Source organism: Gobius niger (assembly GCF_951799975.1).
Source record: "Gobius niger genome assembly, contig: SCAFFOLD_74, whole genome shotgun sequence".
NCBI lineage: Eukaryota > Metazoa > Chordata > Actinopteri > Gobiiformes > Gobiidae > Gobius > Gobius niger.
This window is the reverse complement of record NW_027639323.1, coordinates 57,864-77,500: the sequence shown is the minus strand read 5'-3', so window position 1 is coordinate 77,500 and position 19,637 is coordinate 57,864. Positions and strand designations below refer to the sequence as shown.

General features: G+C 48.8%; 1 protein-coding gene across 1 annotated transcript in view; it reads right to left on the bottom strand.

The window, feature by feature from the left end:
* Positions 1–14,172, bottom strand: part of LOC306982585 (tetraspanin-7-like) — a 19,091-nt gene extending 4,919 nt beyond the window's left edge. The window contains exons 1-4 of the mRNA XM_079583050.1: positions 14,071–14,172; positions 7,027–7,215; positions 481–555; positions 269–364 (exon numbers count right to left, since the gene is read on the bottom strand). Coding sequence (XP_079439176.1) covers positions 269–364; positions 481–555; positions 7,027–7,215; positions 14,071–14,151 — 441 coding nt within the window. The 5' untranslated portion in view covers positions 14,152–14,172. The remainder of the gene's footprint in view (positions 1–268; positions 365–480; positions 556–7,026; positions 7,216–14,070) is intronic.
* Between the last annotated feature and the right edge of the window lie 5,465 nt (positions 14,173–19,637).

The following is a 19,637-nucleotide window of genomic DNA, read 5'->3' as shown; positions in this document are numbered from 1 at the left end:
ATGAAGTACAAGTACACAGGCGTGAAGTACAAGTACACAGGCATGAAGTACAAGTACAGGAGTACACAGGCATGAAGTACAAGTACACAGGCGTGAAGTACAAGTACACAGGTGTGAAGTACAAGTACACAGGCATGAAGTACAAGTACAAAGGTACACAGGTATGAAGTACAAGTACAAGAGTACACAGGTATGAAGTACAAGTACAGTAGTACACAGGTATGAGCTGTAGTAGTAGTAGAAGTATCTGCAGTAGTATTGGTAGTACCTTCCTCTGCAGGTCGTCGACGGCGAGGCTGCGTTCGTCCAGAGCGTTGTATTTTTGAACGGCTTCAGAGAAAGAGTTAAAAAAACTGCCTTTGATCTGAAAAACAACATCAACAAAATACTTCACTATGAAAACAAAATACTTCACTATGAATACTCGTACAAATACTACAAATACTACAAATACTAATGATAATGATAATGCAGACGAACCTCGTGTCTGAAGATGAAGCCTGAGATCCCAGCGATGAGTTCAGTCAGAAACACCAGCGCCAACAGCACTGCGTACTGAGGTCAGAGGTCACAGGGGGGTCAAGGGGGGTCAAGGGGGGTCACAGGGGGTCACAGGGGGGTCACACAGGGTCACAGGGGGGTCAGAGGGGGGTCACAGGGGGTCACAGGGGGTCACAGGGGGGTCACACAGGGTCACAGGGGGGTCAGAGGGGGGTCACAGGGGGTCACAGGGGGTCACAGGGGGTTACAGGGGGGTCACAGGAGGTCACACAGGGTCACAGGGGGTCACACGGGGGTCACAGGGGGGTCACGGGGGGTCACGGGGGGGTCACAGGGGGTCACGGGGGGTCACGGGGGGGTTACAGGGGGGTCACGGGGGGTCACGGGGGGTCACGGGGGGGTCACACAGGGTCACAGGGGGGTCAGAGGGGGGTCACAGGGGGTCACAGGGGGTCACAGGGGGTTACAGGGGGGTCACAGGAGGTCACACAGGGTCACAGGGGGTCACACGGGGGTCACAGGGGGGTCACGGGGGGTCACGGGGGGGTCACAGGGGGTCACGGGGGGTCACGGGGGGGTTACAGGGGGGTCACGGGGGGTCACGGGGGGTCACACGGGGGTCACAGGCATGGATCTATAATAATAACTGGATAAGACACTCCCCCCTTGCCCGCGCGCCGGTCGGCGGACGGCCACTCGATGGTACTGCAGCAGCAAATTCACATTGGGCCCAGAAAGGATTTTTGCCATAGAGCAGCCATGCGAAAAAAAACTGTCCGTATTCAGCTGACAGGACGCCTACAACTTCCACAAAGGTCGGATTTAGTGTCGATTATCATCTACATTAACATCATGTACTTTTTTCCCCTTCGAAATTTACGTATCGTCTAAAAAATACATTTGTAAGGACTTAGCCGAGCTCCGCTCTAGCCACGCTCTAGCATTCCGCCGCGTTGATTGGTCAGAACGTGCACGTGGTGCCGGCAGCGCAGCCGGGCACGTGCAGAGCGCGCCCTCGATGTCCGTGTACGAGCACATGTGGGCTCGGAGGAAAAACAACAGCAGCAGCAGCATGAAGACCAGCATGGGGAACCGAGAGAAAAGAGGACGCAAAACTAACTTTGCAAGTAAGTTTGTATCACACAGAATGTATTCTGTATTGTAAACGTTAGCATACACCACAGTTAGTTATAGAATGTAGCTTTATGAAAATAGCAAACAGAAACTACTAAGACTACATTTTTTAAACAAACGGAACAATGCTATTCTAAAAGATGACAGTACCCCGATCCCATTTAATCATCAAAATATTCTGTATGTGCATCGAATTACAATAGTGACAAGGCCTAATACATAGTGAGAAGTTTGTTATTTGGACAAACGTCTCGAGAGCAAAATAAGGTTAGTTTTCATAGTGTCTATGACGTCGGACGCTTCCCTGCTATTTTGCCGTCACATTTCGATCTGAACAATATCTGACTGGCTAAGATTAGTTCCAGGAGTTGGAAATTGTTAGTTTTTGGTTCATTGAATAATATATAATGACGTGACATTTTTAATCAAGTTTGTCTAATAACTAATAATTGACTTTGTCTCTCAAACCAATGCTAAGTGCATTAAAATGAACAAAAAGCAACATGTTGAGCTGTTCAAGACGAAAATAAAAAGTGGTGTTAACCCTTGGTCACTGCATGTCTTTCTATGCATTGTTTTAGCAAAGCAAGACAAAAATGAAGGTCAGAAAACAGAGACAACAGTAATGTTAAAATTACAAAACAAACATGCTATCATACTTGTTCACTAATGTAACAAGACTGGTGATTGTATTACACGTAACAGACTTATAATTGCACAGTAGAGATCTGTATAATTCTCATTCTGGTCTTGTGATCCAGAAATGTGAACTCTGGTATAATAAGGATGACAATATGTTTTTCTTTCTTCACTGAGGCTGTTCTGCTGCAGGATCTGCTGCAGGATCTGTGTCCACTACGGATATGGAAGGTGCGGCTTTGTATGAACTTCTTTACTAACTGGTGATTAGCTCTTACTACTTCAGTTAGTTTGTTATGTGTTTCATAGTCACAAATAAAACTGTAATAAAGTTGCTGCTCAGTAATTCTTCCTATATTGAGCAGATGCTGCTGATGGCTGTGTCCGGTCACCCATCTCCTCCTCACGGGGCAGTTACTCCTTGGTTTCTTGTTGGAAGAGTCATGCTCAGACCGTTAAAGCTTTATGTGAGAAGGCATGTGTTATACCTGAGATGTTTGTATTGTCCAGAAGGAGACCTGTTCCAGTCTGGGATTGTCGTTGAATCTACTCTGACAGCGGAGAAAAGAACTTAAGGTGGTCTGGGCTGAGTTTGTAGCTCAGTAGATTATTCTTTTTCACTTTGTCATGGTAGATATTATGGGCACTTCTGGAAATGAAGCTAATACCACGTGTTCTTCAGAGTGCAGAGGATTACCGTTTATTTTTTTAACTGCTGCCATCGGGTGTAAATCAATAAAATGTACAATTTGGGCAAAACCCAGTGATTGTTTTTAGTGTATAGTGTTCTCGGCCTATTCTGCAAATATATTGCGGCAGTTTTCTTTTTTGCAAGATCATTAATTTAGTGTATGTTGTACATAAAAAGCTTCATTGCATTTCAATTACATCTATTAGTTTCTGTGACAATGCCATAGACAATTGACATAAATGTTGATGGTGATTTATTTTACTAGAATGTTTTTTTTTTAACTAATTTTGCAATTCTGCTACAGTAAAATTATTTAAAATAACACTACTCACAACTGTACAATGTTCTACTCTTTTCTACTGCTGATTTACTTGTGATATATTGCTAAACTGCAAATGTTGTGAAATGCAATGTAATGTATTATAATAGATCTTGCCAGCCTAATAATTAGAGGATGGTCTTAATCACTTTGCCATTGTTGATAATTATGAATATACAAATTGCAATGATTCTTGTTCTCATGTTCCATCCATAAAAATGCACATTTCTACATATACACACTTTGATTACATGTTACATGACATAAAATACTAGATAACATTTCAGTGTGTCCATGCAAATTCAGCTCCTATAAGGAAGCATTATAGCAACAAATACTTGATATTTTTAATGATGGTGTGTAAAAGAAAAGTCAATATGCCAAACAAGACACAGAAAAGGTCAAATGTACTGAAAATATTACTTTGAATAAGGTAAAACTGTAATTGTGTTGTACAGGACATTTACCATGGATCTATTATATTAAACATTTGCGTTCTACGTCTGAAAGTGGGTCTCCTTCATTTCATGTTTATGTTCATGTCACAAGTTAAATGGATCAAATGCTGCGTTGTACAAAATTGCGGTTATTTAAAACTTACAAAGGTATAAACTGACTTTGACTTTGTCATAATGGTGAAAAATAAAAGTTGAATGTGTCTTTTAAACATGGGGAAAACGGTGCAGATCTTTAAATACGCGTTGGGCTGTAGGCCACTTTGCGAGCTGGGTCTGCTGTTCAACTCAAGGCTGATTCTCCGCTCGCTCTAGTCGCGCTGAGAATATACAATTTACTTGACATGTGGTCAATTGTAGAAGTATAATTAACCTTTAATTAAACGTTGGAAAACAGTTCCAAAAGTGAAAAGCAGATATTATATTACATCAAAAACTAGGCTGAGCGACGTTGACCTGCTCAGCATACGGTGGAGCTGCGCTCTGCTGCCGAGCTGCGGCGCTCGCTCTCGTCGCGCTGAGAATCATGGGCATGGGCAATAAACATCCAGGTTTCTTTGTGTTTTTTATTTGAAATGATAAAAGACCACTAATATGGCCATAACAATTAATAGTATAAATTATACAAGCATATAATAGCCGTTAAAATTTTCGCTGGGCCCAATGAACACGGAACTAACGCGGAAGTAAGAATTTTTTCTGGCTCGTTGCGCCAATGAGCACAGGCCATTGAAATCAACAGGCGGCCATATTGGAAACCCGGGGCTTGGTCACAGGGGGGTCACGGGGGGTCACGGGGGGGTCACAGGGGGTCACGGGGGGTCACGGGGGGGTTACAGGGGGGTCACAGGGGGTCACGGGGGGGTCACAGGGGGTCACGGGGGGGTCACAGGGGGTCACACGGGGGTCACAGGGGGGTCACGGGGGGTCACGGGGGGGTCACAGGGGGTCACGGGGGGTCACAGGGGGTCACGGGGGGTCACAGGGGGTCACGGGGGGGTCACAGGGGGGTCACAGGGTCACAGGGAAAAACAAACAGAACAATCCTATGTCTGGACGTGGTTGCTATGACTACAGCGAGCAGATAAAACAACATTATGAGAATAATCAGATCTAATTCTGATTTGTGGAAACACCTGGATCGGTCAAAATAATAATAATGCTAACAGCTATAGCAGGTTAAAGGAACAGGCCGGTGTTTTTCCACACTGAGATATGTTCTTACCTGAGCTGTGACGAGTTCTTTAGGACCTGTCTGATCTTCAGTCACGTAAACACAGCACAGACGGCGTTAGCATTTAGCCTCTCCCTCTCTCCTCTATAGCTCCAAAACAGGTCAAGATAGAAGCTACCAAGCTCTTCCACGTTTCCCCTATTTAAATATGGTTACGTGAAGTGTTCCACTACAAAGTATAATTACACACAATTAAACAATGTGGATTTTCTAAGTGGATAAAAGGGGGGACTATATTGTAAGGCGTAATAATACCAGGAGTAGTTCGACATTAGCGCAGTAATCTTCACTTTACTGTGCGGATGCGTGGAAGAGCTTGGTAGCTGCTATCTTGACCTGTTTTGGAGCTATAGAGGAGAGAGGGAGAGGCTAAATGCTAACGCTATAGAGAGGGAGAGGCTAAATGCTAACGCCGTCTGTGCTGTGTTTACGTGACTGAAGATCAGACAGGTCCTAAAGAACTCGTCACAGCTCAGGTAAGAACATATCTCAGTATGGAAAAACGCTGGCCTGTTCCTTTAATGCTGGGATGATGATTTTGTCCGTCTTCCACTAACGCTGACTCGTCGTGGGGAAAATTGTTGGTCGTACAGTGAGAAAGTTACAAAGATTTCGAACAGAAGTGATCAAAGATGAGCTACGACATCAGGCAGAGTCTGATATTTAGGAACAGTGTCAGAGTGAGCCTCCTCTCGCTGCAGAGAGGATCTCCCTGAGTCTGTATTTACAGGACTGTCCCTGCACGTTTCTCGCCTCTGGAGCCTGAGATTCTCTACCATAAACTGTGGTCGTAGCAATGATGGATTATTCTGAACAATCGCACCCTGGAGACGAGAGCAGCTCATGGTTTCACCACACATCATGCAAAGAGGGGGTGTTCTGCTTTAAAGGGGGGGTGTTCTGCTTTGAAGAGGGGGTGTTCTGCTTTGAAGAGGGGGTGTTCTGCTTTAAAGAGGGGGTGTTCTGCTTTAAAGAGGGCGTGTTCTGCTTTAAAGAGGGGGTGTTCTGCTTTAAAGAGGGGGTGTTCTGCTTTAAAGAGGGGGTGTTCTGCTTTAAAGAGGGGGTGTTCTGCTTTAAAGAGGGGGTGTTCTGCTTTAAAGAGGGGGTGTTCTGCTTTAAAGAGGGGGTGTTCTGCTTTAAAGAGGGGGTGTTCTGCTTTAAAGAGGGGGTGTTCTGCTTTAAAGAGGGGGTGTTCTGCTTTAAAGAGGGGGTGTTCTGCTTTAAAGAGGGGGTGTTCTGCTTTAAAGAGGGGGTGTTCTGCTTTTGTCAGTCCCACAGCACCAGTCTATATCTCACTACAATGATGACAAACCTTCTGTTGGTCTGTAAATGCAGTAAATTAGAATAACTGCCTTGTATAAAATGTCTCTCTCAAAATGGCTGTAGTGAATGTCTTGAAATAGGCCTCTGTCTCTTTAAGAACCTCTGAGCCTTTAGACACGCCCCCTCCACACGCTGTCTGTGGCATCAGTGGGGAGGGGGTTCTGCTGAGGAGCAGTGGTTGGTTACTCGGCTGGTGACCAAAGCTCGGAGGCGTCTCCAGGAGGTGGGGGCGTTCCTAGGAGGACTCAGGCAAACCTATCCCTAAAATGGCCGCCATCAGAGTTTTTACAGATGACTCAAAATGGCTGCCATCAGAGTTTTTACAGATTACTCAAAATGGCCGCCGTCAGAGTTTATACAGATTACTCAAAATGGCCGCCATCAGAGTTTTTACAGATTATTCAAAATGGCCGCCATCAGAGTTTTTACAGATTACTCAAAATGGCTGCCGTCAGATTTTCTACAGATTATTCAAAATGGCCGCCATCAGAGTTTTTACAAATTACTCAAAATGGCCGCCGTCAGAGTTTTTACAAATTACTCAAAATGGCCGCCATCAGAGTTTTTACAGATTAATACGTGAATGTGCCAAGGCAACACTTCAGCCATGTTTTTAATGAGGGAGTGACAGAGTAACATGATGGAAAGCTTCATTTTGCAGAACACCTCCCCTTCAAGACAAAAGAAATGAGTGAATGTGCAGCAGCCGTGAGGTGGACAGAAGACTGACCGTACGCAGCATCCAGCAGCGCCCCCTGCAGGTGGCCCAGCAGCCGAACAGCGACAGCACGACGATCCCGGCCCCGGTCCCTGACAACACGAAGGGGACAGCAGAGGGCGCTCTGGAGATGAGCACGGAGTACGGACCGAGCATCAGCATCCACCAGAGGCCGACAGAGAGCAGCACGAGGCCAGAAACCTGTGAATAAGAGACGTTATTACAGGTTTATAACAGCAGAGGGAGACAGAGAGCAGCACGAGGCCTGAAACCTGTGAATAAGAGACGTTATTACAGGTTTAAAACAGCAGAGGGAGACAGAGAGCAGCACGAGGCCAGAAACCTGTGAATAAGAGACGTTATTACAGGTTTATAACAGCAGAGGGAGACAGAGAGCAGCACGAGGCCAGAAACCTGTGAATAAGAGACGTTATTACAGGTTTATAACAGCAGAGGGAGACAGAGAGCAGCACGAGGCCAGAAACCTGTGAATAAGAGACGTTATTACAGGTTTATAACAGCAGAGGGAGACAGAGAGCAGCACGAGGCCGGAAACCTGTGAATAAGAGACGTTATTACAGGTTTATAACAGCAGAGGGAGACAGAGAGCAGCACGAGGCCAGAAACCTGTGAATAAGAGACGTTACTACAGGTTATAACAGCAGAGGGAGACAGAGAGCAGCACGAGGCCTGAAACCTGTGAAGAAGAGACGTTATTACAGGTTTATAACAGCAGAGGGAGACAGAGAGCAGCACGAGGCCTGAAACCTGTGAAGAAGAGACGTTATTACACGTTTATAACAGCAGAGGGAGACAGAGAGCAGCACGAGGCCTGAAACCTGTGAATAAGAGACGTTATTACACGTTTATAACAGCAGAGGGAGACAGAGAGCAGCACGAGGCCGGAAACCTGTGAATAAGAGACGTTATTACACGTTTATAACAGCAGAGGGAGACAGAGAGCAGCACGAGGCCAGAAACCTGTGAATAAGAGACGTTATTACACGTTTATAACAGCAGAGGGAGACAGAGAGCAGCACGAGGCCAGAAACCTGTGAATAAGAGACGTTATTACACGTTTATAACAGCAGAGGGAGACAGAGAGCAGCACGAGGCCAGAAACCTGTGAATAAGAGACGTTATTACACGTTTATAACAGCAGAGGCCGACAGAGAGCAGCACGAGGCCGGAAACCTGTGAAGAAGAGACGTTATTACAGGTTTATAACAGCAGAGGGAGACAGAGAGCAGCACGAGGCCGGAAACCTGTGGATAAGAGACGTTATTACAGGTTTATAACAGCAGAGGGAGACCGAGAGCAGCACGAGGCCAGAAACCTGTGAATAAGAGACGTTATTACAGGTTTATAACAGCAGAGGGAGACAGAGAGCAGCACGAGGCCTGAAACCTGTGAATAAGAGACGTTATTACAGGTTTATAACAGCAGAGGGAGACAGAGAGCAGCACGAGGCCAGAAACCTGTGAATAAGAGACGTTATTACACGTTTATAACAGCAGAGGGAGACAGAGAGCAGCACGAGGCCGGAAACCTGTGAATAAGAGACGTTATTACAGGTTTATAACAGCAGAGGGAGACAGAGAGCAGCACGAGGCCTGAAACCTGTGAATAAGAGACGTTATTACAGGTTTATAACAGCAGAGGGAGACAGAGAGCAGCACGAGGCCTGAAACCTGTGAATAAGAGACGTTATTACAGGTTTATAACAGCAGAGGGAGACAGAGAGCAGCACGAGGCCTGAAACCTGTGAATAAGAGACGTTATTACAGGTTTATAACAGCAGAGGGAGACAGAGAGCAGCACGAGGCCGGAAACCTGTGAATAAGAGACGTTATTACACGTTTATAACAGCAGAGGGAGACAGAGAGCAGCACGAGGCCTGAAACCTGTGAATAAGAGACGTTATTACAGGTTTATAACAGCAGAGGGAGACAGAGAGCAGCACGAGGCCAGAAACCTGTGAAGAAGAGACGTTATTACAGGTTTATAACAGCAGAGGGAGACAGAGAGCAGCACGAGGCCAGAAACCTGTGAAGAAGAGACGTTATTACAGGTTTATAACAGCAGAGGGAGACAGAGAGCAGCACGAGGCCAGAAACCTGTGAAGAAGAGACGTTATTACAGGTTTATAACAGCAGAGGGAGACAGAGAGCAGCACGAGGCCGGAAACCTGTGAATAAGAGACATTATTACAGGTTTATAACAGCAGAGGGAGACAGAGAGCAGCACGAGGCCAGAAACCTGTGAATAAGAGACGTTATTACAGGTTTATAACAGCAGAGGGAGACAGAGAGCAGCACGAGGCCAGAAACCTGTGAATAAGAGACGTTATTACAGGTTTATAACAGCAGAGGGAGACAGAGAGCAGCACGAGGCCAGAAACCTGTGAATAAGAGACGTTATTACAGGTTTATAACAGCAGAGGGAGACAGAGAGCAGGACGAGGCCTGAAACCTGTGAATAAGAGACGTTATTACAGGTTTATAACAGCAGAGGGAGACAGAGAGCAGCATGAGGCCAGAAACCTGTGAAGAAGAGACGTTATTACAGGTTTATAACAGCAGAGGGAGACAGAGAGCAGGACGAGGCCTGAAACCTGTGAAGAAGAGACGTTATTACAGGTTTATAACAGCAGAGGCCGACAGAGAGCAGCACGAGGCCTGAAACCTGTGAATAAGAGACGTTATTACAGGTTTATAACAGCAGAGGGAGACAGAGAGCAGCACGAGGCCTGAAACCTGTGAAGAAGAGACGTTATTACAGGTTTATAACAGCAGAGGCCGACAGAGAGCAGCACGAGGCCTGAAACCTGTGAATAAGAGACGTTATTACAGGTTTATAACAGCAGAGGGAGACAGAGAGCAGCACGAGGCCGGAAACCTGTGAAGAAGAGACGTTATTACAGGTTTATAACAGCAGAGGGAGACAGAGAGCAGCACGAGGCCAGAAACCTGTGAATAAGAGACGTTATTACAGGTTTATAACAGCAGAGGGAGACAGAGAGCAGCACGAGGCCGGAAACCTGTGAAGAAGAGACGTTATTACACGTTTATAACAGCAGAGGGAGACAGAGAGCAGCACGAGGCCAGAAACATGTGAATAAGAGACGTTATTACACGTTTATAACAGCAGAGGGAGACAGAGAGCAGCACGAGGCCTGAAACCTGTGAAGAAGAGACGTTATTACAGGTTTATAACAGCAGAGGGAGACAGAGAGCAGCACGAGGCCTGAAACCTGTGAATAAGAGACGTTATTACACGTTTATAACAGCAGAGGGAGACAGAGAGCAGCACAAGGCCAGAAACCTGTGAATAAGAGACGTTATTACACGTTTATAACAGCAGAGGCCGACAGAGAGCAGCACGAGGCCAGAAACCTGTGAATAAGAGACGTTATTACAGGTTTATAACAGCAGAGGGAGACAGAGAGCAGCACGAGGCCTGAAACCTGTGAATAAGAGACGTTATTACAGGTTTATAACAGCAGAGGGAGACAGAGAGCAGCACGAGGCCAGAAACCTGTGAATAAGAGACGTTATTACAGGTTTATAACAGCAGAGGGAGACAGAGAGCAGCACGAGGCCGGAAACCTGTGAAGAAGAGACGTTATTACAGGTTTATAACAGCAGAGGGAGACAGAGAGCAGCACGAGGCCAGAAACCTGTGAATAAGAGACGTTATTACAGGTTTATAACAGCAGAGGGAGACAGAGAGCAGCACGAGGCCAGAAACCTGTGAATAAGAGACGTTATTACAGGTTTATAACAGCAGAGGGAGACAGAGAGCAGCACGAGGCCGGAAACCTGTGAATAAGAGACGTTATTACAGGTTTATAACAGCAGAGGGAGACAGAGAGCAGCACGAGGCCGGAAACCTGTGAATAAGAGACGTTATTACAGGTTTATAACAGCAGAGGGAGACAGAGAGCAGCACGAGGCCAGAAACCTGTGAATAAGAGACGTTATTACAGGTTTATAACAGCAGAGGGAGACAGAGAGCAGCACGAGGCCAGAAACCTGTGAATAAGAGACGTTATTACAGGTTTATAACAGCAGAGGGAGACAGAGAGCAGCACGAGGCCAGAAACCTGTGAATAAGAGACGTTTTTACAGGTTTATAACAGCAGAGGGAGACAGAGAGCAGCACGAGGCCAGAAACCTGTGAATAAGAGACGTTATTACAGGTTTATAACAGCAGAGGGAGACAGAGAGCAGCACGAGGCCAGAAACCTGTGAATAAGAGACGTTATTACAGGTTTATAACAGCAGAGGGAGACAGAGAGCAGCACGAGGCCTGAAACCTGTGAAGAAGAGACGTTACTACAGGTTTATAACAGCAGAGGGAGACAGAGAGCAGCACGAGGCCGGAAACCTGTGAATAAGAGACGTTATTACAGGTTTATAACAGCAGAGGGAGACAGAGAGCAGCACGAGGCCCGAAACCTGTGAAGAAGAGACGTTATTACAGGTTTATAACAGCAGAGGGAGACAGAGAGCAGCACGAGGCCTGAAACCTGTGGATAAGAGACGTTATTACAGGTTTATAACAGCAGAGGGAGACAGAGAGCAGCACGAGGCCAGAAACCTGTGAATAAGAGACGTTATTACAGGTTTATAACAGCAGAGGGAGACAGAGAGCAGCACGAGGCCGGAAACCTGTGAATAAGAGACGTTATTACACGTTTATAACAGCAGAGGGAGACAGAGAGCAGCACGAGGCCAGAAACCTGTGAATAAGAGACGTTATTACAGGTTTATAACAGCAGAGGGAGACAGAGAGCAGCACGAGGCCGGAAACCTGTGAATAAGAGACGTTATTACAGGTTTATAACAGCAGAGGGAGACAGAGAGCAGCACGAGGCCAGAAACCTGTGAATAAGAGACGTTATTACAGGTTTATAACAGCAGAGGGAGACAGAGAGCAGCACGAGGCCGGAAACCTGTGGATAAGAGACGTTATTACAGGTTTATAACAGCAGAGGGAGACAGAGAGCAGCACGAGGCCGGAAACCTGTGGATAAGAGACGTTATTACAGGTTTATAACAGCAGAGGGAGACACCAAACATCAGCTTTGGTTTCAGATCAGAAACGAAGCTTCTGTGGCAGCAGATCAGAATAAATAAACAGTGAATCTTTATCGATCTTAAATCCTTTGATACAATAAATCATTCCTTCTCAATAAGCTGGAAAAACATGAAATATGAAGGAAGTGGCATTGACGGGGAGGGCACAGTTTGTGGGTCAATGTAGTGAGAGAGTGAGTGGCTGGTGGTGGGAGGGGCCGTCAGTCTACCCCAGGGCTGCTGTGGCTGCAATAGTATCTTACCATCACCAATTATGGAGTGAATGAACAATGCAGTGTTCAGCGACTGAGTCCATACTTTGACCAGACCTGATGTTTCTATAACCATTTAAATCTGTGGATAATGTGGCAACACTTACATTGTACCAGTTTGTTCTAAAGTTGTGAGAAACACAGTATATCGAGAGTGATTCTGAAAGTTTACATAAACACTAGCCTGGTGTTGTTGTGATGTAACAGTAAAGCTCAGTGTGAATATTATACTGTCCTTTAAATAAAGGGACGGCAGATGAAACTAGCATCCCTGCTGTAATCTGGCATATTTAAGAGATTCAGAAAATAAACTAAAGTAAACTTTTAGGAGAACGTCATCATGACTCAGCCGTCACATGAGCCGGCGCCTCCGTGTGAAGAGCCTCATGGAGCTCACACCCGAGGGACGTCATCTGCATAACCCACACTCTGGGACGTCATCTGCATACGAGCACGAGAGGGGGCGTGACCTGAGAGCACGAGGGGGGGCGTGACCTGAGAGCACGAGGGGGGGCGTGACCTGAGAGCACGAGGGGGGGCGTGACCTGAGAGCACGAGGGGGGGCTGAGGCTGAATCAGGTCAGACAGGAGGGGGCGGGGTCAGACAGACAGGAGGGGGCGGGGCCATTCACACTTTTAAAAGTAAAGAGAAGAATTTTGAAATCAACTCTAAACCTGACTGGGAGCCGATGGAGCGAAGCTAAAACCGCTGAGATCTGCTCATGTTTCCGTGTCCCTGTTAAAGCCGAGCTGCAGCGTTCTGAACGAGAGCGCCCCCTGGCTCACACCAGTGTAAAGGCCGTTACAGTAATCCAACCTGGTCATTACAAAGGCAGGTATTACAGTCTGAAAAATGCTGCCTTGATAAAATGGACTTCAATTTCGCCAGTTTTCTTAAGTGGAAAAAACTGGACTTAACGACTGCGTTGATTTGTTTCTCAAATTTGAGTTCAGGATCGACTCTTACGCCCAAATTGGAAACAACCGGCTTGACAAAATCAGACAAAAAGCCAAGATCAGGAGGGGTGCAATTAAGGCCACTCAGTAGTTCGAAATCCGCGCAGTAATCTTCACTTTACTGCGCGGATGCCAAACTACTCCTGGTATTATTACGCCTTACAATATAGTCCCCCCTTTTATCCGCTTAGAAAATCCACAGTGTTTAATTGTGTGTAATTATACTTTGTAGTGGAACACTTCACGTAACCATATTTAAATAGGGAAAACGTGGAAGAGCTTGGTAGCTTCTATCTTGACCTGTTTTGGAGCTATAGAGGAGAGAGGGAGAGGCTAAATGCTAACGCCGTCTGCGCTGTGTTTACGTGACTGAAGATCAGACAGGTCCTAAAGAACTCGTCACAGCTCAGGTAAGAACATATCTCAGTGTGGAAAAACACTGGCCTGTTCCTTTAAAGGCAGAGAGATCTGACTGTCATCGGCATAACAGTGAAAAGTTATGCCATGTTTTCTCAGAATGGAACCAAGTGGGAGCATGTACAAGGAAAACAATAAAGGCCCAAGTATTGATCCTTGTGGTACCTCACATGACAAAGGGGCCTGAGAGGAAACGGATGCACCGAAATTGACACGAATAACCCACACTCTGTGACATCATCTGCATAACCCACACTCTGGGACATCATCTGCAGACCCACAGTTACAGTCTGGGACGACATCTAACCCTGGTACTCAGAGGGACTCACCCAGAAGACGAAGGAGTACCCGAGCAGCAGAGTCTTGAGGCAGACGATCAGGGGTTTCTTTTGGAATCGCCGGCGAGACATTGTTTTGTTTTTCTAGAGTTTTCCGGCTGCGGCTCTCGATCGTCCCGTCGTCTCTGAGTCCGAGTGGCTGAGCTGTTTCCCGAGTCGCACTGAACGCCTCGTCACTTTGTGAAAAACAATTATCACCTGAGTGCCAGAATGTCCCTGAACGCCACGCCCCCAAACAGCAGTAAACACTGGAGTCCGAGGCGGAAACAGACCAGGGAAAACAATACTTAAACATTAAAACTCAGAGTGTTTGTGCACAGAAAGGGTCAGGGATCAGAGGAGCTGACCATAAACTGTAAATAAATAAATAAACCTTCACAAACCAGAGTCGTCTTTGTGAAATATTTATTGATCGACAAAAGTGAATCATCAAAGTCACATATTTTTCCTGAGTTTGAGCAAAAAACATTTCATTCATTTATTCAAACCTTTATTTACCAGGAAAAAACCAAAATCTTTCTCTTGATCGGCTTCAAGCGTCACTCATCCTGTCTGAAGCAGGTCCCAGTGTGGTCCCAGTGTGGTCCCAGTGCGGTCTCAGTGCGGTCCCAGTGTGGTCTCAGTGTGGTCTCAGTGCGGTCTCAGTGTGGTCTCAGTGTGGTCTCAGTGTGGTCTCAGTGTGGTCTCAGTGTGGTCCCAGTGTGGTCCCAGTGTGGTCTCAGTGTGGTCCCAGTGTGGTCCCAGTGTGGTCTCTGTGTGGTCTCAGTGTGGTCTCAGTGTGGTCCCAGTGTGGTCCCAGTGTGGTCCCCGTGTGGTCTCAGTGTGGTCCCAGTGTGGTCTCAGTGTGGTCCCAGTGTGGTCTCAGTGTGGTCTCAGTGTGGTCCCAGTGTGGTCCCAGTGTGGTCTCAGTGTGGTCTCAGTGTGGTCTCTGTGTGGTCTCAGTGTGGTCCCAGTGTGGTCTCTGTGTGGTCTCAGTGTGGTCTCAGTGTGGTCTCAGTGTGGTCTCAGTGTGGTCTCAGTGTGGTCTCAGTGTGGTCCCAGTGTGGTCTCTGTTTGGTCTCAGTGTGGTCCCAGTGTGGTCCCAGTGTGGTCTCAGTGTGGTCTCAGTGTGGTCTCAGTGTGGTCTCAGTGTGGTCTCTGTGTGGTCCCAGTGTGGTCTCAGTGTGGTCTCAGTGTGGTCTCAGTGTGGTCTCAGTGTGGTCTCAGTGTGGTCTCAGTGTGGTCTCAGTGTGGTCTCAGTGTGGTCTCTGTGTGGTCTCAGTGTGGTCTCTGTGTGGTCCCAGTGTGGTCTCAGTGTGGTCCCAGTGTGGTGTCTGTGTGGTCTCAGTGTGGTCTCAGTGTGGTCTCAGTGTGGTCTCAGTGTGGTTTCAGTGTGGTCTCAGTGTGGTCTCAGTGTGGTCTCAGTGTGGTCCTAGTGTGGTCCCAGTGTGGTCTCAGTGTGGTCTCAGTGTGGTCTCAGTGTGGTCCTAGTGTGGTCTCTGTGTGGTCCCAGTGTGGTCTCAGTGTGGTCTCAGTGTGGTCTCAGTGTGGTTTCAGTGTGGTCCTAGTGTGGTCTCTGTGTGGTCCCAGTGTGGTCCCAGTGTGGTCTCAGTGTGGTCCCAGTGTGGTCTCAGTGTGGTCCCAGTGTGGTCTCTGTGTGGTCTCAGTGTGGTCCCTGTGTGGTCTCAGTGTGGTCCCAGTGTGGTCCCAGTGTGGTCTCAGTGTGGTCTCAGTGTGGTCTCAGTGTGGTCCCAGTGTGGTCCCAGTGTGGTCCCAGTGTGGTCTCAGTGTGGTCTCAGTGTGGTCCCAGTGTGGTCTCAGTGTGGTCTCAGTGTGGTCCCAGTGTGGTCCCAGTGTGGTCTCAGTGTGGTCTCAGAGTGGTCTCAGTGTGGTCCCAGTGTGGTCCCAGTGTGGTCTCAGTGTGGTCTCAGTGTGGTCTCAGTGTGGTCTCAGAGTGGTCTCAGAGTGGTCTCAGTGTGGTCTCAGTGTGGTCTCAGAGTGGTCTCAGTGTGGTCCCAGTGTGGTCTCAGTGTGGTCTCAGTGTGGTCTCAGTGTGGTCTCAGAGTGGTCTCAGTGTGGTCCCAGTGTGGTCCCAGTGTGGTCTCAGTGTGGTCTCAGAGTGGTCCCAGTGTGGTCTCAGTGTGGTCCCAGTGTGGTCCCAGTGTGGTCTCAGAGTGGTCTCAGTGTGGTCTCAGTGTGGTCTCAGAGTGGTCTCAGTGTGGTCTCAGAGTGGTCTCAGTGTGGTCTCAGTGTGGTCCCAGTGTGGTCTCAGAGTGGTCTCAGAGTGGTCTCAGTGTGGTCTCAGTGTGGTCCCAGTGTGGTCCCAGTGTGGTCTCAGTGTGGTCTCAGTGTGGTCTCAGTGTGGTCTCAGTGTGGTCTCAGAGTGGTCTCAGTGTGGTCTCAGAGTGGTCTCAGTGTGGTCTCAGTGTGGTCTCAGAGTGGTCTCAGTGTGGTCTCAGTGTGGTCTCAGAGTGGTCTCAGTGTGGTCCCAGTGTGGTCTCTGTGTGGTCCAGTGTGGTCTCAGAGTGGTCTCAGTGTGGTCTCAGTGTGGTCTCAGAGTGGTCTCAGTGTGGTCTCAGTGTGGTCTCAGAGTGGTCTCAGTGTGGTCCCAGTGTGGTCTCTGTGTGGTCCCCGTGTGGTCTCAGTGTGGTCCCAGTGTGGTCTCTGTGTGGTCCAGTGTGGTCCCAGTGTGGTCCCAGTGTGGTCTCAGTGTGGTCTCAGTGTGGTCTCAGAGTGGTCTCAGTGTGGTCTCAGTGTGGTCTCAGAGTGGTCTCAGTGTGGTCTCAGTGTGGTCTCAGAGTGGTCTCAGTGTGGTCTCAGAGTGGTCTCAGTGTGGTCCCAGTGTGGTCTCAGTGTGGTCTCAGTGTGGTCTCAGTGTGGTCTCAGAGTGGTCTCAGTGTGGTCTCAGTGTGGTCTCAGTGTGGTCTCAGTGTGGTCTCAGAGTGGTCTCAGTGTGGTCTCAGTGTGGTCTCAGTGTGGTCCCAGTGTGGTCCCAGTGTGGTCTCAGTGTGGTCTCAGTGTGGTCTCAGTGTGGTCCCAGTGTGGTCCCAGTGTGGTCTCAGTGTGGTCTCAGAGTGGTCTCAGTGTGGTCCCAGTGTGGTCTCTGTGTGGTCTCAGTGTGGTCTCAGTGTGGTCTCAGTGTGGTCCCAGTGTGGTCTCTGTGTGGTCCAGTGTGGTCTCAGTGTGGTCCCAGTGTGGTCTCAGTGTGGTCTCAGTGTGGTCTCAGTGTGGTCTCAGTGTGGTCTCAGAGTGGTCTCAGTGTGGTCTCAGTGTGGTCCCAGTGTGGTCTCTGTGTGGTCTCTGTGTGGTCTCAGTGTGGTCTCAGTGTGGTCTCAGTGTGGTCTCTGTGTGGTCTCAGTGTGGTCCCTGTGTGGTCTCTGTGTGGTCTCAGTGTGGTCTCAGTGTGGTCTCTGTGTGGTCCCAGTGTGGTCTCAGTGTGGTCTCAGTGTGGTCCCAGTGTGGTCTCTGTGTGGTCTCAGTGTGGTCTCTGTGTGGTCTCAGTGTGGTCCCTGTGTGGTCCCAGTGTGGTCTCAGTGTGGTCTCAGTGTGGTCTCTGTGTGGTCCCAGTGTGGTCCCAGTGTGGTCTCAGTGTGGTCCCAGTGTGGTCCCAGTGTGGTCTCAGAGTGGTCTCAGAGTGGTCTCAGTGTGGTCTCAGTGTGGTCCCAGTGTGGTCCCAGTGTGGTCTCAGTGTGGTCTCAGTGTGGTCTCAGTGTGGTCTCAGTGTGGTCTCAGAGTGGTCTCAGTGTGGTCTCAGAGTGGTCTCAGTGTGGTCTCAGTGTGGTCTCAGAGTGGTCTCAGTGTGGTCTCAGTGTGGTCTCAGAGTGGTCTCAGTGTGGTCCCAGTGTGGTCTCTGTGTGGTCCAGTGTGGTCTCAGAGTGGTCTCAGTGTGGTCTCAGTGTGGTCTCAGAGTGGTCTCAGTGTGGTCTCAGTGTGGTCTCAGTGTGGTCCCAGTGTGGTCTCTGTGTGGTCCAGTGTGGTCCCAGTGTGGTCCCAGTGTGGTCTCAGTGTGGTCTCAGTGTGGTCTCAGTGTGGTCCCAGTGTGGTCTCTGTGTGGTCCAGTGTGGTCCCAGTGTGGTCCCAGTGTGGTCTCAGTGTGGTCTCAGTGTGGTCTCAGAGTGGTCTCAGTGTGGTCTCAGTGTGGTCTCAGAGTGGTCTCAGAGTGGTCTCAGTGTGGTCCCAGTGTGGTCTCTGTGTGGTCCAGTGTGGTCCCAGTGTGGTCCCAGTGTGGTCTCAGTGTGGTCTCAGAGTGGTCTCAGTGTGGTCCCAGTGTGGTCCCAGTGTGGTCTCAGTGTGGTCTCAGTGTGGTCTCAGTGTGGTCCCAGTGTGGTCTCAGTGTGGTCTCAGTGTGGTCTCAGAGTGGTCTCAGTGTGGTCCCAGTGTGGTCTCAGTGTGGTCCCAGTGTGGTCTCAGTGTGGTCTCAGTGTGGTCTCAGTGTGGTCTCAGAGTGGTCTCAGTGTGGTCCCAGTGTGGTCTCAGTGTGGTCTCAGTGTGGTCTCAGAGTGGTCTCAGTGTGGTCTCAGTGTGGTCTCAGTGTGGTCTCAGAGTGGTCTCAGTGTGGTCTCAGTGTGGTCTCAGTGTGGTCTCAGAGTGGTCTCAGTGTGGTCTCAGTGTGGTCTCAGTGTGGTCTCTGTGTGGTCCCAGTGTGGTCCCAGTGTGGTCTCAGAGTGGTCTCAGTGTGGTCCCAGTGTGGTCTCTGTGTGGTCTCAGTGTGGTCTCAGTGTGGTCTCAGTGTGGTCTCAGTGTGGTCCCAGTGTGGTCTCTGTGTGGTCCAGTGTGGTCTCAGTGTGGTCCCAGTGTGGTCTCAGTGTGGTCTCAGTGTGGTCTCAGTGTGGTCTCAGTGTGGTCTCAGTGTGGTCTCAGTGTGGTCTCAGTGTGGTCCCAGTGTGGTCCCAGTGTGGTCCCAGTGTGGTCTCTGTGTGGTCCCAGTGTGGTCTCTGTGTGGTCTCTGTGTGGTCTCAGTGTGGTCTCAGTGTGGTCTCTGTGTGGTCTCAGTGTGGTCTCTGTGTGGTCCCAGTGTGGTCTCTGTGTGGTCTCAGTGTGGTCTCAGTGTGGTCTCTGTGTGGTCTCAGTGTGGTCTCTGTGTGGTCTCTGTGTGGTCCCAGTGTGGTCCCAGTGTGGTCCCAGTGTGGTCCCAGTGTGGTCTCTGTGTGGTCTCTGTGTGGTCTCAGTGTGGTCTCTGTGTGGTCCCAGTGTGGTCTCTGTGTGGTCTCAGTGTGGTCTCAGTGTGGTCTCTGTGTGGTCTCAGTGTGGTCTCTGTGTGGTCTCTGTGTGGTCTCAGTGTGGTCTCAGTGTGGTCTCTGTGTGGTCTCTGTGTGGTCCCAGTGTGGTCTCAGTGTGGTCCCAGTGTGGTCTCAGTGTGGTCTCAGTGTGGTCTCAGTGTGGTCTCTGTGTGGTCCCAGTGTGGTCTCAGTGTGGTCTCAGTGTGGTCTCAGTGTGGTCCCAGTGTGGTCTCAGTGTGGTCTCAGTGTGGTCTCAGTGTGGTCTCAGTGTGGTCTCAGTGTGGTCTCAGTGTGGTCCCAGTGTGGTCTCAGTGTGGTCTCAGTGTGGTCTCAGTGTGGTCTCAGTGTGGTCTCAGTGTG